At 44.6% G+C, this 24735-nt stretch overlaps 1 protein-coding gene across 2 annotated transcripts in view; it reads right to left on the bottom strand.

The window, feature by feature from the left end:
• Positions 1-3373: 3373 nt before the first annotated feature.
• Positions 3374-24735, bottom strand: part of FTO (FTO alpha-ketoglutarate dependent dioxygenase) — a 299722-nt gene continuing 278360 nt past the window's right edge. For both annotated transcript variants that reach the window (XM_069738571.1, XM_069738572.1), the window contains one exon: positions 3374-4350. In XM_069738571.1, coding sequence (XP_069594672.1) covers positions 4203-4350 — 148 coding nt within the window. In that variant the 3' untranslated portion in view covers positions 3374-4202. The remainder of the gene's footprint in view (positions 4351-24735) is intronic.

Raw genomic sequence — 24735 nt, 5'->3', positions numbered from 1 at the left:
TACTGCGCCTGATACCCGAATACTGAGCCGCTGTGGTATCTATTACTACACCTGCTGTGCAGTTCTCTGTGCCTTCTAAATTCTAAAGCTCCCCTTGTAGGGGTTGAACTCACTCAGGTGCGACGGCTGACACTCAGGAGGCACGTTCCATTAAAAGTTCACAGGGTTAATTGCTCCATAAACCACATGGTAAATAACAAAACAAATAGCCTTTAGCTCAGGAAAAGAAAATACAAGTGTCCAGTCCTTCAGGCTCAGTCCTGGAGCCTTAACACACTCTGGAGGCTTTCACCTACACACACACCTCCTGTGTTAAGCTTTAGCCTTTCTTTTATAGATCTAACCACACCCAGGAACCCATCACATGATTAGACGTGATTATGACATCACCACAGGTCCTGAAAGGATATACCTCTTACCCAGGGGTGAGGTATATAGATAGTCAGACCCTCTCATTGCTTTATGTGCATCAAAGAAAACACTCCGGGTTACATTACAGCGACAAGCCACCTATGTGTCACATACCTCCCGTTGACTATACAACCTTTAGCCATGCTACACCCTCTATAATATAGTAATGCCGGGTGCAAGTGCCCTAGAAAACAGAGCCCACATTTTGCTCACTAGAAAGTTATACTGCCATGTGCGCCCCTTTGATAGTCACAGTAACCTGAGATCCCCTATAACAATAAGTGCCCACTTTATATTTATGTCCCGAGTCTGCCCCCTGTACAGCTCCCCTATACAGTATAATGCCCCCTCACTGTATAGTACCATCTACACAGTATACTGACCGCTTAGTAGCCCCCAAACTCTTTGATGGCTCCAACACTGTATGGTGGCCCCTTCACTGTAATCTCCACACTGTATGATGGCCCACTAGATGGCCTCCATATAGTATAATGCACCAGATCATCCTAAATATAGTATAATGCACTCCCCATAGGTTTCCATATAGTATAATGCACTTCAGGCAGATCCTGAAGTATAAGGTAGCCCCCCTATAGGCAGATCCTGAAGTATAAGGCAGCACCCCTATAGGTAGATCCTGAAGTATAAGGCAGCCACTCTATAGGCACATCCTGAAGCATAAGCCAGCCCCTCTATAGTCAGATCCTGAAGTATAAGGCAGCACCCCAATAGGCAGATCCTGAAGTATAAGGCAGCCCCTCTATAGGCAGATCCTGAAGTATAAGGCAGCCCCCCTATAGGCAGATCCTGAAGTATAAGGCAGCATCCCTATAGGTAGATCCTGAAGTATAAGGCAGCCACTCTATAGGCACATCCTGAAGCATAAGCCAGCCCCTCTATAGGCAGATCCTGAAGTATAAGGCAGCACCCCTATAGGCAGATCCTGAAGTATAAGGCAGCCCCCATAGGCAGATCCTGATGCATAAGGCAGCCCCCCTATGGGCAGATCCTGAAGTATAAGGCAGCCCCCTTATAGGCAGATCCTGAAGTATAAGGAAGCCCCCTATAGGCAGATCCTAAAGTATAAGGCAGCCCCCTATAGGCAGATCCTGAAGAATAAGGCAGCACCCCTATAGGCAGATCCTGACGTATAAGGCAGCCCCTCTATAGGCAGATCCTGAAGTATTAAACAGCCCCCTATAGGCAGATCCTGAAGTATAAGGCAGCCCCCTATAGGCAGATCCTGAAATATAAGGCAGCACCCTGATAGGTAGATCCTGAAGTATAAGGCAGCACCCCTATAGGTTGATCCTGAAGTATAAGGCAGCCCCCCTATAGGCAGATCCTGAAGTATAAGGCAGCACCCCTATAAGCAGATCCTGAAGTATAAGGTAGCCCCCATAAAAAAACAATACTCACCTCTCTTCCTCCTTTTTCCAGTGGTGCTCCGACCTCCAGCTCATCTTCTGTCAGCAGGCGTTGGGTGGTGACGTCATCTCGCCCACTGTCAGAATCGGTGACGCCAGATGCTGACAGGGGGATGATTGGAGAATGAGCGCAGCGCTCCTTCCCTCATCAGTGCGGTGACGGGAGGGGGGCTCATTACTGGCAACGGGCCCTCCCCGGCCTGCTCAAGGGCCCCATAGTGGGCGGCAGAGCAGGGAGATCGATTCTTCCTGCTCTGCTGCAGTAGCATAGCTCCGAGTGGGCCCCCTCTGCCCCCCGGTAGCTACGTTACTGGATTGTCCCCCAAGGTAGAAGATAAGCTTCTCATCTCCAAGGGTCCCATCTTCTGACATGCCACCAAAGTCCAGTGGGAGATAGAAGCTGTAAGAGTTGCAATGGCCAGATTGCACCAATGTGGACTCTCCTTAGACTGACTGGATTTGCTTCTGAGCCACAACAAAAGGAACAAAGAAACAATAGCCCATAAACAATACTACATATAATTCTGAAGTTCAATATCTATTGCCTATAGCTTCAGCCTTCACAGATACCTTCCAAGAGCCCTGCAACTGATCCCAAAACTCAATTTTTTATGGGTTCAAACTTTATTAACAATTACACCTGGATCTTTGAAGTACATGATTATGACCATAAAGGCTTGTGCACGTGACCAATCATATCAGACAAAACCTATCCGTGGATAGCAATTTGTACCCATGATATTCTATGGGGCTGTGCATGTCTAATTTTTTTCCCCTGAACCAAATGGTCAGAGGAAAAATCGGAGACATGTCTGATTTTGAACATAGTGTCTGATCAAAATCATTAATGAAAGTCTATTGGTCCATAAAAAACATTGGTCCAATTTTCACGGGACATACAGAATGGAGTGGGTGGCCAAACCTTTTTTTTCCTCCACCTTGGAGAAAACTGAGACCATTGTGATCAAACTCTGATCAGAAAAATAGGTCAGTTTTTCTCAGATGGAGAGAAAGCGACTGTGGATTTTGAGACTAAGATTTTCTAACAAAAAAAATTCCTTTTTTTTAATTTATTTTTTTACTTTTTTGCTAAATTATCTCAGTGCCAAAATTTTGAACCTCTTAACATTTTTTGTGCCACTTAATGGCAGCACTTTGGGGACCTGATGGCTATTTGTGTCTTCTCCAGAGGTAAACCTTTGTCAATTCTGAATCATTCACCCGCCATACACCAATGATAGCATTATCTAGTCTATTTCTCCCACATACAACATATTTCTGATGGATTTATTGAGCTTCCGAGTGGCATTTCACATCACCTTAAACCTTTCAGTGACAGAGATGCTCCAGGGATCACTGTAGAAGCTATAGGCATGCATATATACCAAATGACTTTGCTGTATCCTCACTTTTTTATGAGATGTCAGAACACTACTGAGCCTAAAGGCACATTCATCTGAATGGGCTATAGGGAGCCTTAAGGCTTAGCACTGCTTAGAACATATACACAAAAAAATCTATTTTAGGTACATCAATTATGTCACAAGTTATTTACTTTGATGCTGAAGTGAGTTTTCTGTCCAGAATTATGGTTTAATGCTTCAGTCTAACTTGGTGCCAAAAATTGGAATACAGAGAAACCTTCCCTTAAAAAAATAAAAGTCGGGAAAAGTTTGTATTTTTAGTCCTCAATGGTAATACACAATATATGTCTTCTGCAAAGTCTGATGTTAGCCTCAAGCTTCAAGTTTAACAGCAATGTGCACGGAGACTGTATGGAGACCTAAAAAGTCCTTATGTCTCCTTACTACAGAGCCGATGCATGGTGCTCTGTAAGGTACTCCGTTATTTTTATTTAGAAGTAATATCCTCAAAATACAGGATTTAATAAAAGGGCACAAATTCTTCCATTTATTTGAAGTCAAAAGCATAAAATGATAAAACATGAAACCGTAGAAGTCTATGCGTAGAAGTCCCATATTGCGGAAAACACTTCTTTTTCAGAATTTATGGTCATGATTCTTTTTTTATCTTTAATTAAAATGTTCAATAATTAAAATAAAAGATTTTTCCAACATTAAACTATTTATGGCTTTTCTGTAGGTCAGGCTTGAGAAGTGAATGCCTAATTTGAATGTTGAGCCACTTGTATGGAAGAGCCGACGTGTGAGGTTGTGTTGAAGATCCGTTATTCTGATGGTCAGAGGGACCCCCAATAGTGAAAAATAATGTCAATCAATTCTAGTCCCGGAATAAAATCTCATTTATAGACCCTAGCTATTGTATTACGCACTACACATTATTGGTAGGGAGGTCGATTGAGTGTTTCTCCGAGAATCAATGTATAAGATCTCTTCCTCTTCTTTAGTCCTCTTCCATTAGACATTGCAATTTTGTCAAACTTTTGCTGAGATCAAAAGGCATAGGCATTGAAAAGTCATCGTCCTCCCAATATGGGTAGCAGCGAGGCCTCTGGTCCACAGGCAGAGACTTTGCCAAACTGCATCTGCACCTAAAATGGAAGAAAGACATATAAGATCTAACATAGTAATATTGATCAATGCTTTATGAACAACGTCATAAAAATGCTCAATCAACCAACATTTGTATTAAAAAGATATTACCTCATTGAAGGCTATAATACAAAATTGCATATCCCATTATTACTAGAATTATCAGGGTAGCATCTAATACGTAAAGACCCATTTGCCATTTCCAAAATACCAGCACTCTTTATGGGGAGAAGAGAGTTGCCAATATGGTGATGTTTGTGAATATCCATTGACTTCGTACATATTTATTGACAGCATTTCATTTTCCTGCAGCAGCTCTTTATTCCCACAAATCCGACCAGATAATAAATGAGGACTAAGGAGAATGATTAGGGAATTGATCAACATGTGGTTCCCAATAAACACAAATATGGAGATCTTTTTTAATTCCTTCATTAAAGGAGTATTCCCATCTATCCTATCTCAATATGTTGTAGGTGCAATAACAATAAAATTAGCTAAGTATATTTCTTCTTGTAAGCTATGTCGCTTACCCCATGTGCAGGGCATTGCAGTAACTTAGTGTCAAGAACGATAGTGGTTTTTGGAACCAGTGTGCCACGGACCGCGGAGAGCGTGACTAAGTGATCACCTGACTATTCACTAGAGCCTCTGATGGTGAGGTTAGACTTGGCTCCCGATGAACGCCAGGTGCCACTCCAGGACAGACCAACGGTTGTGCAGCAGCTGGAGCCGAAGGGCAGACTGAATGGAGCAGAAGACAGAGTTTGTGTCAGAGTGCAGCAGGCAGGATTTGCTTCAGAGTGCAGCAAGCAGGATTTGCTTCAGAGCGCAGCAAGCAGGATTTGCACTTGGAGTACAACAGGCAGGATTTGCACTTAGTGTACAGCAGGCAGGACTTGCACTGGTATGTGACCTAACAACATAGACTGAAACAGGAAGGTTGCTCAGGCAACTCCCCAGTGGGGAGGAAGCAATATATACATAGTGTTTCATAGCCATTGGCTGGGGAGGAAATAGAAAGTTCATGTGCTGGCCCTTTAAGAGGGCAGGCATGCGTGCGAGACCTAAGGACATGGCTAGAGGAATAACTGGAAGCATGCTGAGCATGGGGAAGGAAATAACCATCTGCAGCATGGGTGAGTGAAGAGACACGCCGCCGATCCTGCCTGACAGAGCAGGGATCCGGCGTGGTGCTAACAGTACCCCCCTTGACGCCCCCTCTTCTTCAAGCCATAAATGAAGTTCTGGAGAACTATCAGAGCGTGAATATTCTCCTTAGGCTCCCAGCTCCTTTCTTCAGGACCAAATTATCTCCAGTCAACAAGGAAGGTCTTGCCTCTCAACTTCTTCATGGCCAATATGTTCTACACTTCAAAAACATCATCTTAGGCAGATGGCATGGGCGTGGTACTGGGATCCTTGAAGTAGGAACTCAGGATGACTGGCTTCAGTAGGGATACATGAAAGGAATTTGGAATCCCGCAGAGAAAGAGGCAGCTTCAATTTATAGGAGACCTCGATGATTCACTTCAACACCTCAAAAAGCCTGATAAAACGAGGACTCAACTTGTAAGAAGGGATCTTCTGCCGGACGTACCTGGACGAAAGCCATATCTTGTCTCCAGGATGGAAGCACGGAGAATCCAGACGCCTTTTGTCCGCATGTCTCTTCGTACGAGCTGTGGATGCTTCTAGTTGTGGTGTCCTCCCACAACTTCACAAAATCCCTGGAAAGGACATCTGCCACAGGGACATCAGAAGGAACAGTCACCGGGAGGGGAACCTCGTGTTGGCGACTGAACACAATGTAGAATGGAGACTCTCTAGAGGCATCACCAACATGATTGTTGCACGAGAACTCAGCCCAGGGAAGTAATTTCACCCAATCATTATGGTGGGCATTGACAAAGTGTTGCAAGTAGTTGCCTAGGACCTGGTTGACACGCTCCACTTGTCCATTGAACTGAGGGTGATAGGTAGAGGAGAAATCCAAGACTATATCCAGATGTTGACAAAGCGCTCACCAGAATCTGGAAGTAAACTTCAAACCTCGATCGGATACGATGTGGCGAGGAAATCCATGCAGGTGGAAAATATGCTTGATGAAGCGGTCAGCTAATTCAGGAGCGGACGAGAGAGCAGACAACGGTGTAAAGTGTGCCATTTTGGAGAAGCGATCCACTACTACCCAGATGATGGTGCAACCCTCGGAAACTGTCAAATCAATAATTAAGTCCATTGCTATGTGCTGCTAAGGAGCGGATGGTACGGGTAACAACAAGAGAGAAACGGAAGGAAGTTGTCTAGGAACTTTATTGCAGGCACAAGTCGGACAGGCAGCCAAATAAGCATAGATCTCCTTCCTCATAGATGGCCACCAGTAATGACGAGACATCAATTGTAATTAGTGATGAGCGAGTGTACTCGTTGCTTGGGTTTTCTCGAGCACGCTCGGGTGGTCTCAGAGTATTTGTTAGTGTTCGGAGGTTTAGTTTTCATCGCCCCAGCTGAATGATTTACGGTTGCTAGCCAGGCTGAGTACATGTGGGTGTTGCCTGGTTGCTAGGGAATCCCCACATGCAATCAAGCTGGATAGTAACTGTAAATCATTCAGCTGGGGCGATGAAAACTAAATCTCCGAGCAGTCATAAAGACTCAGAGACCACCCGAGTGTGCTCGGGAAAACCCGAGCAAGGAGTACGCTCGCTCATCACTAATTATGTCTTCCTTTGTCCTGCGTGATCAGCCACCTTGGACGAGTGACCCCAAGACAAAATCCGCTCCTTCTCAGATTCAGCCACAAGGGTGTTTCCTGGAGGAATTCACAACAGGGGCGACCGTAACATCACAGCAGGTTTAATGATAAATTGAGGATCCTCCTCATGGTCAACAGACAGAAATGAGCGAGAGAGGGCATCAGCTCTTACATTCTTGTCACTGGATCTGAAATGCAAAAGAAAGTTAAAGTGCTCAAAAAACAAAGACCACCTGCCTTGGCGATGATTAAAGGTACCTTCACACTAAACAACTTCACAACGATATCGCTAGCGATCCGTGATGTTGTAGCGTCCTGGCTAGCGATATCGTTGTGTTTGACACGCAGCAGCGATCAGGATCCTGCTGTGATGTCGTTGGTCGCTGCAGAAAGTCCAGAACTTTATTTCGTCGCTGGACTCCCTGCAGACATCGCTGAATTGGCGTGTGTGACACCGATTCAGCGATGTCTTCACTGGTAACCAGGGTAAACATCGGGTTACTAAGCGCAGGGCCGCGCTTAGTAACCCGATGTTTACCCTGGTTACCATCGTAAAAGTAAAAAAAACAAACACTACATACTTACCTTCCGCTGTCTGTCCCCGGCGCTCTGCTTCTCTGCACTCCTCCTGCATCCTGTATCAGCTTCGGCCAGCCGGAAAGCAGAGCGGTGACGCCACCGCTGTGCTTTCCGGCCGCTGTGCTCACAGTCAGTGCAGGAAAGCAGAGCGCCGGGGACAGACAGCGGAAGATAAGTATGTAGTGTTTTTTTTACTTTTACGATGATAACCATGGTAAACATCGGGTTACTAAGCGCGGCCCTGTGCTTAGTAACCCGATGTTTACCCTGGTTACCGGCATCGTTGGTCGCTGGAGAGCTGTCTGTGTGACAGCTCTCCAGCGACCAAACAGCGACGCTGCAGCGATCGACATCGTTGTCGGTATCGCTGCAGCGTCGCTTAGTGTGAAGGTACCTTAAGTCTCTGAGCAGACTGGAGATACGTCAGGTTCTTATGGTTCGTGTAGATAACTACTGGATAAACTGCGCCCTTGAGCAGGTATCACCACTCTTCCAAAGCCAGCTTAACGGCAAGCAATTTCCGGTCCCCAATGGAGTTCTGGAGCAGAGAAGGCCTTGGAAAAGCTGTAGGACACGCAGCAACCCGAGGAGGACTTCTGAGTAAGCTCAGCTCTGGCCCCTAATGAAGATGGGTCCACCTCAAGGAAGAACTGTTTATTCAGATCCGGACAATGCAGAATGGGTGTGGTGGAGAAGAACCGTTTGAGAGAGTGGAAGGCCTCTTCAGCCTCGGAGGACCAGTTCTTTGGATTGGCTCCCTTTCGGGTCATAGTAGAGATGGGAGCAGTCAGAGTGGAGAAGTGCAGAATAAATTGCCGATAGTAAAAAGCAAAGCCATGGAATTTTTGGACTGCTTTGACTCCCACGGGCAACGGCTATTTAAGGATGGAAGAGACCTTCTCAGGATCCATCCTGAATCCGGTAACTGAGATAATGTAATCCAAGAAAGGAAAAGAGGACTGTACAAAAACACATTTCTCATTCTTGCAGTAGAGTCGATTCTCCTTAAGACGCTGAAGAACTTGACGAACTACTCATCTGTGGGAGGCCAGATCTGGGGAAAACACCAGAATATCATCTAGGTACACCACAACGCATGTATAAAAGCAGGTGCCGGAAGATATAATTGACGAACTCTTGGAAAACGGCCGGTGTATTACTGAGACTGTAGGGCATCACTCAGTATTCATAATGTCCGTCCCTGGTGTTGAAAGCAGTCTTCCATTTTTCTCCCTGGCAAATGCGGATCAGATTGTAGGCGCCCCTCAGATCTAATTTGGTGAAGATTCTGGCACCTCTTAACTGGCCAAACAACTCAGGAATTAAGGGAATAGGGTATCTATTCTTCACCGTGATCTGGTTGAGACCTCAATAGTCAATACAGGGTCGGAGTGATCCGCCCTTCTTCTTAAAGAAGAACCCAGCCTGTTGTGAACTCTGTGGCAGAGCTCCCTCCTGTGGTCACAAGTGGTACTTCGGCTGATTCGCTCTGTGAGCTTCCGTTGGTGGAGGAAAGTGGTACTGCGGCTTCTGAGTTTCCTCCCTCAGGTGATGTGGTGAGGTCGTTAGGTGCTTCTCTACTTAACTCCACCTAATGCTTTGATCCTGGCTTCCTGTCAATGTTCCAGTGTTAGACTTGTTTTTCCCTGGATCATTCCTGTGGCCTGCTGCTCTGCATAGCTAAGTTCTTCTTTGCTATTTGTTTGCTATTTTTTCTGTCCAGCTTGTCTAAATGTTTTGCTGGAAGCTCTGGGACGCAAAGGGTGTACCTCCGTGCCGTTAGTTCGGTACGGAGGGTCTTTTTGCCCCCTTTGCGTGGTTTTCTTTAGGGTTTTGTGTAGACCGCAAAGTTACCTTTCCTATCCTCGCTCTGTTAAGAAAGTCGGGCCTCACTTTGCTGAATCTATTTCATCTCTACGTTTGTCTTTTCATCTTGACTCACAGTCATATGTGGGGGGCTGCCTTTTCCTTTGGGGTATTTCTCTGAGGCAAGGTAGGCTTATTTTCTATCTTCAGGCTAGTTAGTTTCTCAGGCTGTGCCGAGTTGCATAGGCAAAGTTAGGCGCAGTCCACGGCTGCCTCTAGTGTTGTTTGGAGAGGATTAGGGATTGTGGTCTGCAGAGTTCCCACGTCTCAGAGCTCGTTCTATGATTTTGGGTTATTGTCAGATCACTGTATGTGCTCTGACCGCTATGTCCATTGTGGTACTGAATTTTCTTTCATAACAGTACAGGAAGCCAAAAGTGCTAATGATTCTTAATAGAGGGAAAAAAGAAGTTCTGAGACCATTTTTTTTTCTTTGCACTGTGTTTTGCCTTTTTTTTCCCCTAGACATTTGGGTGGTTCAGGACACAGGTGTAGCAATGGACATTAAAGGTCTGTCTTCATGTGTGGATCAGCTCACGGCAAGAGTTCAAAATATTCATGATTTTGTGGTTCAGCATTCTTTGTTAGAACCGAGAATTCCTATTCCAGATTTGTTTTTTGGAGATAGAACTAAATTTCTGAGTTTCAAAAATAATTGTAAATTATTTCTGGCTTTGAAACCTCGCTCCTCTGGTGACCCAGTTCAACAGGTTAGGATCGTCATTTCTTTTTTGCGTGGCGACCCTCAGGACTGGGCATTTTCTCTTGCGTCAGGAGATCCTGCATTAAGTAATATCGATGCGTTTTTCCTGGCGCTTGGATTGCTGTACGATGAGCCTAATTCAGTGGATCAGGCAGAAAAAAATTTGCTGGCTCTTTGTCAGGCTCAGGATGAGATAGAGGTATATTGTCAGAAATTTAAAAAGTGGTCCGTGCTCACTCAATGGAATGAATCTGCGCTGGCAGCTATGTTCAGAAAGGGTCTCTCTGAAGCTCTTAAGGATGTCATGGTGGGATTTCCTATGCCTGCTGGTTTGAATGAGTCTATGTCTTTGGCCATTCAGATCGGTCGACGCTTGCGTGAGCGTAAATCTGTGCACCATTTGGCGGCATTACCTGAGCTTAAACCTGAGCCTATGCAGTGCGATAGGACTTTGACCAGAGTTGAACGGCAAGAACACAGACGTCTGAATGGGCTGTGTTTCTACTGTGGTGATTCCACTCATGCTATCTCTGATTGTCCTAAGCGCACTAAGCGGTTCGCTAGGTCTGCCACCATTGGTACGGTACAGTCAAAATTTCTTCTGTCCGTTACCTTGATCTGCTCTTTGTCATCATATTCTGTCATGGCATTTGTGGATTCAGGCGCTGCCCTGAATTTGATGGACTTGGAATATGCTAAGCGTTGTGGGTTTTTCTTGGAGCCCTTGCAGTGTCCTATTCCATTGAGAGGAATTGATGCTACGCCTTTGGCCAAGAATAAGCCTCAATACTGGACCCAGCTGACCATGTGCATGGCTCCTGCACATCAGGAGGTTATTCGCTTTCTGGTGTTGCATAATCTGCATGATGTGGTCGTGTTGGGGTTGCCATGGCTACAAGCCCATAATCCAGTATTAGATTGGAAATCCATGTCGGTGTCCAGCTGGGGTTGTCAGGGGGTACATGGTGATGTTCCATTTCTGTCAATTTCGTCATCCACCCCTTCTGAGGTTCCAGAGTTCTTGTCTGATTACCGGGATGTATTTGATGAGCCCAAGTCCGATACCCTACCTCCGCATAGGGATTGTGATTGTGCTATCAATTTGATTCCTGGTAGTAAATTCCCAAAAGGACGACTGTTTAATTTATCCGTGCCTGAGCACGCCGCTATGCGCAGTTATGTGAAGGAATCCCTGGAGAAGGGGCATATTCGCCCGTCATCGTCGCCATTAGGAGCAGGGTTCTTTTTTGTAGCCAAGAAGGATGGTTCACTGAGACCTTGTATAGATTACTGCCTTCTAAATAAGATCACGGTTAAATTTCAGTACCCCTTGCCATTGTTATCTGATTTGTTTGCTCGGATTAAGGGGGCTAGTTGGTTCACCAAGATAGATCTTCGTGGTGCGTATAATCTGGTGCGAATCAGGCGAGGCGATGAATGGAAAACTGCATTTAATACGCCCGAGGGTCATTTTGAGTATCTAGTGATGCCATTCGGACTTGCCAATGCTCCATCAGTGTTTCAGTCCTTTATGCATGACATCTTCCGAGAGTACCTGGATAAATTCCTGATTGTGTACTTGGATGACATTTTGATCTTCTCGGATGATTGGGAGTCTCATGTGAAGCAGGTCAGAACGGTTTTTCAGGTCCTGCGTGCTAATTCTTTGTTTGTGAAGGGATCTAAGTGTCTCTTTGGTGTGCAGAAGGTTTCATTTTTGGGGTTCATCTTTTCCCCTTCTACTATCGAGATGGATCCTGTTAAGGTCCAAGCCATCCATGATTGGACTCAGCCGACATCTCTGAAAAGTCTGCAAAAGTTCCTGGGCTTTGCTAATTTTTATCGTCGCTTCATCTGCAATTTTTCTAGTATTGCCAAACCATTGACCGATTTGACTAAGAAGGGTGCTGATGTGGTCAATTGGTCTTCTGCTGCTGTGGAAGCTTTTCAAGAGTTGAAGCGTCGTTTTTCTTCTGCCCCTGTGTTGTGTCAACCAGATGTTTCTCTTCCGTTCCAGGTCGATGTGGATGCTTCTGAGATTGGAGCAGGGGCTGTTTTGTCGCAGAGAGTTTCTGATTGCTCAGTGATGAAACCATGCGCTTTTTTTTCCAGGAAGTTTTCGCCTGCTGAGCGAAATTATGATGTGGGCAACCGAGAGTTGCTGGCCATGAAGTGGGCATTCGAGGAGTGGCGTCATTGGCTTGAAGGAGCTAAGCATCGCGTGGTGGTATTGACTGATCATAAGAACTTGACTTATCTCGAGTCTGCTAAGCGGTTGAATCCTAGACAGGCTCGTTGGTCGCCGTTTTTTGCCCGTTTTGACTTTGTGATTTCGTACCTTCCGGGCTCTAAAAATGTGAAGGCGGATGCTCTGTCTAGGAGTTTTGTGCCCGACTCTCCGGGTTTGTCTGAGCCGGCGGGTATCCTCAAGGAAGGAGTAATTGTGTCTGCCATCTCCCCTGATTTGCGGCGGGTGCTGCAAAAATTTCAGGCTAATAAACCTGATCGTTGTCCAGCGGAGAAACTGTTTGTCCCTGATAGGTGGACCAATAAAGTGATCTCTGAGGTTCATTGTTCGGTGTTGGCTGGTCATCCTGGAATCTTTGGTATCAGAGAGTTAGTGGCTAGATCCTTTTGGTGGCCATCTCTGTCGCGGGATGTGCATGCTTTTGTGCAGTCCTGTGGGATTTGTGCTCGGGCTAAGCCCTGCTGTTCTCGTGCCAGTGGGTTGCTTTTGCCCTTGCCGGTCCCGAAGAGGCCTTGGACACATATCTCTATGGATTTTATTTCAGATCTTCCCGTTTCTCAAAAGATGTCAGTCATTTGCGTGGTCTGTGATCGCTTTTCTAAGATGGTCCATCTGGTACCCTTGTCTAAATTGCCTTCCTCCTCTGATTTGGTGCCATTGTTCTTCCAGCATGTGGTTCGTTTACATGGCATTCCAGAGAATATCGCTTCTGACAGAGGTTCCCAGTTTGTTTCGAGGTTTTGGCGAGCCTTTTGTGGTAGGATGGGCATTGACTTGTCTTTTTCCTCGGCTTTCCATCCTCAGACTAATGGCCAGACCGAACGAACTAATCAGACCTTGGAAACATATCTGAGATGCTTTGTTTCTGCTGATCAGGATGACTGGGTGTCCTTTTTGCCTTTGGCTGAGTTCGCCCTTAATAATCGGGCCAGCTCGGCTACCTTGGTTTCGCCATTTTTCTGCAATTCTGGGTTCCATCCTCATTTCTCTTCAGGACAGGTTGAGTCTTCGGACTGTCCTGGTGTGGATACTGTGGTGGACAGGTTGCAGCAGATTTGGACTCATGTAGTGGACAATTTGACCTTGTCCCAGGAGAAGGCTCAACGTTTCGCTAATCGCAGACGCCGTGTGGTTCCCCGACTTCGTGTTGGGGATCTGGTTTGGTTATCTTCTCGTCATATTCCTATGAAGGTTTCCTCTCCTAAGTTTAAACCTCGTTTCATTGGTCCGTATAGGATTTCTGAGGTTCTTAATCCTGTGTCTTTTCGTCTGACCCTTCCAGATTCTTTTTCCATACATAACGTATTCCATAGGTCATTGTTGCGGAGATACGTGGCACCTATGGTTCCATCTGTTGACCCTCCTGCCCCGGTTTTGGTGGAGGGAGAGTTGGAGTATATTGTGGAGAAGATTTTGGATTCTCGTGTTTCAAGACGGAAACTCCAGTATCTGGTTAAGTGGAAGGGTTATGCTCAGGAAGATAATTCCTGGGTCTTTGCCTCTGATGTCCATGCTCCCGATCTTGTTCGTGCCTTTCATGTGGCTCATCCTGGTCGGCCTGGGGGCTCTGGTGAGGGTTCGGTGACCCCTCCTCAAGGGGGGGGTACTGTTGTGAATTCTGTGGCAGAGCTCCCTCCTGTGGTCACAAGTTGTACTTCGGCTGATTCTCTCTGTGAGCTTCCGTTGGTGGAGGAAAGTGGTACTGCGGCTTCTGAGTTTCCTCCCTCAGGTGATGTGGTGAGGTCGTTAGGTGCTTCTCTACTTAACTCCACCTAATGCTTTGATCCTGGCTTCCTGTCAATGTTCCAGTGTTGGACTTGCTTTTCCCTGGATCATTCCTGTGGCCTGCTGCTCTGCATAGCTAAGTTCTTCTTTGCTATTTGTTTGCTATTTTTTCTGTCCAGCTTGTCTAATTGTTTTGCTGGAAGCTCTGGGACGCAAAGGGTGTACCTCCGTGCCGTTAGTTCGGTACGGAGGGTCTTTTTGCCCCCTTTGCGTGGTTTTCTTTAGGGTTTTGTGTAGACCGCAAAGTTACCTTTCCTATCCTCGCTCTGTTAAGAAAGTCGGGCCTCACTTTGCTGAATCTATTTCATCTCTACGTTTGTCTTTTCATCTTGACTCACAGTCATTATATGTGGGGGGCTGCCTTTTCCTTTGGGGTATTTCTCTGAGGCAAGGTAGGCTTATATTCTATCTTCAGGCTAGTTAGTTTCTCAGGCTGTGCCGAGTTGCATAGGCAGAGTTAGGCGCAATCCACGGCTGCCTCTAGTGTTGTTTGGAGAGGATTAGGGATTGCGGTCTGCAGAGTTCCCACGTCTCAGAGCTCGTTCTATGATTTTGGGTTATTGTCAGATCACTGTATGTGCTCTGACCGCTATGTCCATTGTGGTACTGAATTTTCTTTCATAACACCAGCCCCAGCAGGAGAGAAGGACTTTGAATGAACCCGGGGGCCAAATTCTCTCAGATGTAGTCCAACATGGCTTGAGTCTTGGCTGGGGACAGAGGGTAAATTCGACCTATAGGGGGCGTAGAACCTGGAACTAAGTCAGTAGGACAGTCATATGGCCTGTGGGGTGGCAAAGTCTCTGCTTCCTTCTTGTCAAAAACATCTGCAAAGGACCAATATGCAGATGGCAAACTGGGCAGTGATGGTGGAGAAGGCGGGACCTTAGCTGGACATACTGGAACCAGACATCTGTAATGACAGAAATTTCCCCAGCGGAGCATCTCTCCAGTTCCCCAGTCCAACAGAGGTTCGTGTTGTCATAGCCATGGCAAATCTAAGAGAAAGGAGTGAGACATGTGAGGAATAACATAAAAGATTATGTTTTCTGTGTGAAGCATCCCAATACGGACCACTAGTGGCTCAGTAACCAGACAAACCGCCTCCCGAAGAGTTCTCCCATCAACAGAAGTTATAGCCAGAGAATTTTGAAGTGGACGGACTGGAATTTGGAAGCGATCCACTACAGCCTGGAGAACAAAGTTTCGAGCTGCTCCATAATCCACATACGCAGTCTCAACAAACTGGGATTCACCGTTTGCCACAGCCACAGTAAGTGCCTTCAGCACGGCGGTCCCTCTGTCGCTGACTGGAAAGAGTAAAGTGGTCGACCTGCATGGGCTCAGGTGAGGCCTCGACAAGGGAGGCTGGAGAAACAAGTGGTCTCTGATAGGACGGAGCCAGATGCCGCGATCTTTTCTCACGTGCCACCTCACAGGTGCATTCCTGGAAATGAAGGCTTATACGGATATCCATGGAGACCAGGTCGTCAAAGGCAGTTGGTAGGTCACAACCCGCTAACTCATCCTTTTTATTTCCAGAGAGTCCCTCACAGAATGTTGCCACCAAAATTCAATATTCCAATTAAGCTCGGAAGCCAGAGTACGGAAGCATACCACATTTTGTCCCACAGATGAGTTGGACAGGGTTAAGCAAAGCAGAGCGGAAGCTGAAGTTCATCAAAAACGGCCTCAATGGATACGGAGAAATTGGAAACGATAGGATCCTCTCTCTCCAACAATGGATTCAACCATGCCAGGGCCTCTCCTCCAAGATGTGACATAAGGAATGCTACCTTTGTATGGTCTGACAGGAAGTGATGTGGAAGGAGTTCAAAATGTAGCCGGCACTGATTGATGAACCCACGGCAGAGCTTAGGATTGCCGTCAAAGCATGCTGCGAGTCGGGGACCCGAAGCTCAAACTAAGCAGACTGACAGAGGTCTCCGGAGAAGATCTGGTTGCATGAATGTGAGAAGACTCTGGAGAGATGTTTAAGGTCTCCATCTTGGTAGTCAGGGACTGCAACTGCATAGATAACTTCTCTTGTATGCTTTTCTGTCGACAGAGCTCTTGGTACATGGTCTGATCTGACAGGATCTGGGATCAGCGGGGTCCATGGCCTGAGCAAACTGTCTCGATCGTGGTTTGTGGAACCAATGTGCCACAGACCATGGAGAGCCTGAAGGGGAGTGACTAAGCGATCACCTGACTATTCACTAGAGCCTCTGATGGTGAGGTTCACAATGAACGCCAGGTGCCACAGAAGAACTATACTATATTCCTAATTGGAGGCATTTGCTAATATTTATTATTACACCTGCTACATATTGGGATAGGATCTTGGAGATGGGAATATCCCTTTAATTTAAGTTCCCATGATGAATTTTCTACCGATTGTCAGCTTAAGAGCTATTTCTTTCTACAGGTAACATGGTGGATCATGGCCAAACTCTGTGTACTTGCTCATAGATAGCCTTGACGTCACCTGGGGCAAAGACTTAGAAGGGCCAATGCAGAGAGGCTCACTCTTTAATCAAAAAATATCTTGGTACAGGGGTAAGCCTCTCTGCATCGGCCCCTCTGAATATTTGCCCCAGGTCACATGGCCTTTATTTTCTGACCATGTTATGAACTAATCCAATCAGGTATTATTATTCTTCCTGACACACCATGTTCCATGTTAAATGCACACAAGTCTTTTTTTAGATTCTAACTTCCCGTTTCAGGAAACAACACATGTATCTTACCAACAATGATCAGACTCAAATCCTATCTTTTTACATTGAAGCATCCAATGAGCATGTGCAAAGATCACTGTGAATAAAGGAGGAGCAGAGAGAGCTGTAACATCGCCTATTGTGATTGGTGGGTCCTGTGTTATCAGCTCTGTATAGATTGTTATCCCTGTAATCCTGCCCCTGCTGATGAGTCTGCTGAAAATTCTTCCTGAAAATGTATGAGTTTAAAGCAGCTCCAGCTGGTAATGTTAAAATTACAATATTTTGTTTTTTAATGTGATATGAATCAGTTCCAATTTATTTTTTAATACATGCCACACAAAAACCTGTTTTAAACAATATGCCATTTGTTTCTGATGACCCATTCCCTTTAAATTAAACTTTTATTTAGAATATGAGACTGTCATAAAAGCATTGGTGGAGGCAGTACCGATACATCTTTGACCTCAAGAAATCTCATTTTTGCATTGATTGAGTTGATCCCTGCAGAGCGCATGGATAAGCAATGGCATCCGAGAAGCAGCAGTATTAATATTATTGCCTTAATAGAAATAGTGACAAGCGATTAGTTTAATAGAACGGGTTCTCATTTTCTCTCCGTTCCCATCCTTCCTCACTGGCGTCCAGCCCAGTTACTGTACTTCTGTTGTCTTTGTGGCGGATTATCCTGGCTTGCTGCTGGCAAGGCGGCCATACTACTCAGGGAGTCTGACCAAGTCACACTATTAATAAAGACACATTTTCTCCGATTTTTACATGTTTTTACAATGTAAAATACTAACAAAAGTCATTTTACGGTTTTCATTTAGTTTTTTTTGCTTTAAACCCCCCCCAAAAAAAACATCATTACTATACTCTAGTACCTCTACTGCTGTAATAGGTAAAGAACTATTTCCCAACCACAAATTGATCACTTCTTGGGGTTGGCCACCTTTGGGGACAATTTTTTTTCTTGCTTAACCCTTTCATGACATGGGCCGAATATATATAGCAGGTGTATGGAGCAGGCTCACGCAACGAGCCCGCCCCTAAGGCGGCAGGCCAGGACCTGCCGCTAATAATCATGGATGGAGCGTAGCTCCTCCTGCGATTCTTAACCTGTCGATCTTGGACAGCGGCATTTAACTTGCACTGGCAAGCGCGAGTTTCCCTACTTCTGCCCCTCTGGGCGCCCGTGACGTGATTGTTGGTGGTCATGAAAACCGGGGCTCAGCTGATGACCCCTGTGACTGTCAGTACAGAGCTCCTTTGAAGCCCAGCCAGTAGCTGGAGGTAGGTAGGGGAACCTCCGAAGGTTTTTACAATGTAAAATACTAACAAAAGTCATTTTACGGTTTTCATTTAGTTTTTTTTGCTTTAAACCCCCCCCCAAAAAAACATCATTACTATACTCTAGTACCTCTACTGCTGTAATAGGTAAAGAACTATTTCCCAACCACAAATTGATCACTTCTTGGGGTTGGCCACCTTTGGGGACAATTTTTTTTCTTGCTTAACCCTTTCATGACATGGGCCGAATATATATAGCAGGTGTATGGAGCAGGCTCACGCAACGAGCCCGCCCCTAAGGCGGCAGGCCAGGACCTGCCGCTAATAATCATGGATGGAGCGTAGCTCCTCCTGCGATTCTTAACCTGTCGATCTTGGACAGCGGCATTTAACTTGCACTGGCAAGCGCGAGTTTCCCTACTTCTGCCCCTCTGGGCGCCCGTGACGTGATTGTTGGTGGTCATGAAAACCGGGGCTCAGCTGATGACCCCTGTGACTGTCAGTACAGAGCTCCTTTGAAGCCCAGCCAGTAGCTAGGGTTTCAAAGGAGACAGTGATTTCTGCCATATGCAGCGATGCTCAGGCATCATTGCATATAGCACAAGCGATCAGACGATCGCATCTTCAAGCCATAACCAAATCAGTAAAAAAAAAAAAAGATAAAGATAAAAAAATAGTTTAAAATCCCCCCAGTAAAAATAAAGATATGTGGTATTGCCGCGTTCATAAAAGCAAATATAAACAACCTGAAAGATAAACACATTGCAAACGTAAAAAATTCAAGAACGCCAAAATTACATTTTTTTGGGTCAACACAGTTCCACAAAAAATGCTGTAATGATGTAATGATGAGTAATCAAAAAGTCACATCTATCCCAAAATTGTATTAATAAAACATTTGTCTCACCTGGCAAAAAATAAGCTAACAAAGAGCTACATCGGAGGAAAAATAAAAATGTTACTGGTCTTGGAAAATGATGACAACTCAAAAAAATCGTTTTGTTTTGCAAACTTCAGATTTTTTTCGCCACTAAAATAATAAAAAAATACTGGACATGTTTGGTATCGCCGTAATAGTATTGATGAAGAGAATCATATTGCATGGTCATTTTTACCACAAAATGTACACCGAATTCCCCCCAAAAAAACAATGTCACAATTGTGTTTTTTTTACAATTTCACCATACTTGTAATTTTGCTCCCATTTTTCAGTACACTATGTGGTAAAATTAATGGTGTCATTCAAAAGTACAACTCGTCCCGCAAAAAAAGAAGCCCCCATATGTGGACAGAAAAATAAAAGAGGTATGGTTCTACAAAGAAAAAAAAAAAAAAAAGGGGCTGCGGCGTGAAGGGGTTAAATGCATGTAATTTTAGCCAAAAATAATTTTTGTAATTTGGTCTCTATAAATGTTGCACCATTTGCCTTCTACGGCTTCTGTGTTGCACTGCTCGTGGATAAGCAAAACGAGTTTACGGAGAATTCATCAGCGAGCTCATTCGGAGGGGACAGTTTCTTAGGCTACTTTCACACTAGCGTCGGAATCTCCCCGTCGCAATGCGTCGGGGAGAGATTCCGACGCTAGCATTTAACGCATTGCACAACGGAGGCAGCGGATGCATTTCTCCGGCGCATCCGCTGCCCCATTGTAAGGTGTGGGGAGGTGGGGGCGGAGTTCCGGCTGCGCATGCGCGGTTGGAAAAAGAGGTCCGTCAGGAGCAAAAAACGTTACATGTAGCGTTTTTTGCTCCCGACGGTCCGCAGAAGCACGACGAGAGCTGCCCTGCACACCTCTGAAAAATAGCTTAATGTCAAAAGGTACATGCAAATTGTGAGCTCCGGTCCAATGGGTGAATCCAAATGGCACTCGGAATCGCCTCGGACTCTTCTAAGGCCACCTCTTCTATCTGGAAGAAAAAGTCGAGGTCTCCTACATTATCCACACAGTGCCTGAAATCTCGTGTGTGTGCAGTGGAATCAGCAACTGACCGGCAGGGTGAAGTCATGTACTGCTCAGATGTGGACTTCACTTGTATGTCACCAGCTCCTTGGCTGTTCAATAGGACGGAGTGAGGCAGGCCTGCACAAGAGCGAGACTTTGACTGGATGACATATGAGAGTCATCCACTTCCAACCAGATAGAAGCGACGTTTGAAGGGACCGTGGCGGCGCTGAGCTCGATCTGGATTCACCCATCGAACCAGACCACACATGTAGTAGGACATGAACAAAGGACTTTTTTGGAGGTAGGTAGGGGAACCTCCGAAGGTTTTAAGGGGTTGTAGAAACACAAATCTACATTATTTTAAAGGTGATGGACATTCTTTATAAAACTAACTGTTGACAAGTTACCTTTAATTACCTAGAAAATTAATTCCACAAAACCAATACTGCACCAAGACCCTCACCAATTTTTGGGGAATATGTGATCTAATGTAATTCCATCTCCAGATCTGATGGGATCCAGGGACGATTTGTGACAATCCTCTACTTCAGATGCATTTTTTTTGTTCATTATCTCACTATGTCTCATTAGTCATGTGATATAAAACACGCAGCATTCCATAAAACATACATCAGGATCCGGAGTACATGCTTCTTTAATTTAATGTAAAAAAATAATAAAAAAAATAATGAATTGTTCCTAATGGTGTCTTCCCCTTGGGATTTATAAGTGGACTTATAACATGACTTCTGGCTCCTCCTGAGCCGGTGTCATGGCGTTCTTTATGGTCTCCTCGAGGTCTCCTACACTCACATGGTCATACATAACTCGACTGCAGCAGAATCACCGTATAACATTCTCATATATCTGCTGCGTTCACCATTCGGCCTGAGATAATAGCATCTGTTAACATGCACTAAGTACTATCACAGAGCACATCACTTCATAAATAATAAGATTAGCCGACCTGAAGGCCCCCGCCGAAAGAGTAATGAGTGTAAATGTTTCTCATTAGTTATTTAAAGCAAGGGGATTAAAGGGACGGGCAGTGGGTAACCGGCGACGGTGCTTTCTGGCGTGAAAGCTCTAACACTTGTACTGAGAGAGATTTGGGGAGAGTGCGACTCTCTTAACTTCTTCACTGCCAGTCGGGCATTTGATAAATGGTATAATTCTCATAAATTCCAATGCCCATAAAAGTTGGCGGAAAATACCACATAGAAATATAGCAATACAGACCACCCCTGATCGGCATTTTAAACATTTATACAATTTGGCAATCTACTCAAAAGGATAAAGGATATTTTGTCCGCATTGGCCTTGATCTATTCAGAAGGCTCTTCAGAAAGTAGAATAGAAAATATGGATTTATACTCAACGTGTTTAGAAGTTTACTCAGTTGACTTGTGGTTCTCCTGGTGAACAAGCGAATGCACTTTGAAACATGTTGAGAACAAAGCCACATTTTATATTCTACTATTTCAAGTGTTTAACCCTGCTGTTGTCTTCGGTCTGGGGAGACCGATTTTGAACTTTGGTATTTTTTGGGGTGTTCAAGATGCGGTTCTGAAACTTGTGGTTGATTGACTTAAATGAGGATGGGTCGGTCGGCCACGGGTCTCAGAGCCGCATCTTGAATATTTTAAAGAATATTGAAGTTCAAGGTCAGTCGTTTTTGACCGAAGACAACAGCAGGGTTAAGCAAACCTAAGCATCCGACGCACATTTCGTCAAGGAGACTTGTCGGGTCACGGGTCGGGTGCGTTCTCTCAGACTGGTGAAGTTCTCTTTATGCCACTGTGTATTTCCACCTCTGTTTGTACCCCTACTCGACTCATTTATGACATCTGCTGCTTCCCTTTATTTGTGGTCCATCTATACTATTTTGCATACATTAAAAGAATAGAGCAATCATTGGAGAAGGACACCATGGTCGGAAAAATAGAAGGAACAAGTCCCAGACCAGCAACCCAATGATTTGATACAATCAAGATAATGGCAGAGAAGACCCTGGTGGACCTATCTAGGCTTGCACAAAATCAATCTTCAGACAGAGTGTTCATCCATCAAGTCACCATGGCTCAACATCGAGCCAAAGGCTGGTAATAATAATAATGATAATAAACACTATTCTCTGACCTTGCATGCATGTAAATCAGACAAATCGTAGGGCTAATATACCCAAACAACATAATTGGTACAACAAGTAACCCACATATAGATGAGAAAGGTAATGTCCCCTAAAACCTAAAAGTGAATACCGTATATTAAGACAGGTCAATGCCCAGATATCTGGACATGGTACCATAACCAACGCATTTTACACCTTTTTATTATTTATTAACAAAAATAATAACTTTGAAAACAGTCCATTAATGATCTTTAATAAGTGGTTTTGGGTCTACAGCTCTAATGGAGAAGGATATGTCTCCAGTGTGACATACTGCAAACAATAAGTCATTCATTGACAGGCACTTGTGTAGATGTGCGTACAAGAACGCATACATGCATGCTGCTCTGAAGGGTGGAAGGATATTGTGGAAACCACCTCCATCATGAATACATTGTATTCATGCCATGTATCTTTTCAGCGCTACTAGTAGCCAAATGGCAACGACACTGCAGTTATAGCTGTGATATGCGGCATTTACATAGGGCAGGATATTGAGTTGCCAGATAACCTATAAAGGGGAGTCTGTCAGTAACCTTCCTAAGCCGTCTATATGGGTATGTAGGTCATAGGAAACTGAATAAAATGATATCTTGACATCTATGATCCGATGTCTTAATCCAGAGAAATCCATGTTTTTCTTAATATGCAAATGAGCTGTTAAGATCTATGGGACAGACACAGATCTCCCCGAGAATCTGCCTCCAGAGCTTATTGTACATGAAAGTGTGTGAAGGAGAGAATGTCTACTGAAATCAATTATTAACCTTATATAAGCCAGCTCAGATATGATGTGACTAAGATGGTGACTATATCCTGGAACAACACCCTGGAAGGAATTTTTGGAATGTGAAGCAGATACTGGACATTGGATTGAATACCATATATGGAGTGGAGTTGGCAAGTACCTATCATAGACGGACACCATTACTATTCAGAAGTTGTACAACACCCACTTCCTGCCTATTACAAGATTCTTTGTTCTAAGAATAAAGTTCAGTTGTGTGGCTGTCTTTGCCGAGGAAGGAGCATATATCCACTGTGTCCGGTGTCTCATTTTTAAGCATGCACTTGGCTCATATTTTGGTCACCTTAAGAGATCACCCCAACAAGTGTATTACCAATATGAGACATGTAAATCAGGAGAGCAGACTGTCAGTCATTACATGTCTCATACCAAGAACACAAACTTTCATTTAAAATAAGCTCTGGAGGCAGATTCTCAGGGAGATCTATGTCCGACCCATAGATCTTAACAGCTCATTTACATAATAAGAAAAACGTGGATTTCTCTGGAATAAGACATCGGATCAAAGATATCAAGATATCATTTTATTTTACTTTCTATGGCTTGCATGTCTATAATACCTTGGGAGGGTTAGTCGAATTTCAGAATACGATCTATATACATTACTAACTTAATCTTAATTGTTAAGTGCTGAGGAATTTGTTGGTGCTATATAAAATTATTATACTGTTAGGGATGAACTTTATTCAAATAGTTAACGACAGCATTTACAGATCAATACATATGGAGGAAAAAGGGAAAAAAAAGGGAACAAAGTCAGCTCGCCAGTCTCTGAATAATCCTCTGTTGGTCCACGCACGATGCTTTGGTTTCAGACCACCAGGGACCCCATGTCTTTCCATTTTTAATGCTGGATTTTTAAGTTTGTTATCAATAAAATATTGGACTTTTTTCTATAATAGAGTTTCACGCTGGAGATTTTCTTTCCAGCTTTTACAGATCGGGTTAATTAATTTTATATTTTAATAGATCTGACTTTTATGGACAAGGCCATACCAAATGTATATAGTTTTTTTTTATATCTTTATGTTTTATAGAAGAAAGGAGGTGTGATTATTTTTTCAGTTCCCCTATACTTTCTTGTCTCACATGAAGCCCAGCCACTGGCTGATTGGTCTTCATAGTGGCACAGTCAAGAAAAGCTTTGGGGTCTTCAGCAGACTGCTGGCTGTCATGATAATCCAGCGGTGCTTTGCAATCATGTCTTGGGGGACCGATGGGCAAGTAGAATGTTGACCTTCGGACCATAAACATTACATGCTGCTGTCAGAGAACAGATTATGAGCAGTGGGCGGAGCTCAGCTCCACTTGCTGCTGTTGGAGGCAGATGATGGCTGAAAATACAGCAATCATCTGCTGAAAGTGAAAGTGGAACCCATAACAGAGCACATTTTCAAACTCCTTAGTTCCAGCCTGACTCTGCTGCTGCTGTGGTCTATGTGTTTTGGCTTATTGACAGCACCTGTCACTGCTGCAGCTAATCACTTAGCTCGGCAGCTTGTGCTGTCTAG

The sequence above is a fragment of the Ranitomeya imitator genome, chromosome 9 (assembly GCF_032444005.1).
Source record: "Ranitomeya imitator isolate aRanImi1 chromosome 9, aRanImi1.pri, whole genome shotgun sequence".
Taxonomy (NCBI): domain Eukaryota; kingdom Metazoa; phylum Chordata; class Amphibia; order Anura; family Dendrobatidae; genus Ranitomeya; species Ranitomeya imitator.
The sequence above is the reverse complement of the archived record's forward strand: the minus strand, read 5'-3'. Positions and strand labels throughout refer to the sequence as shown.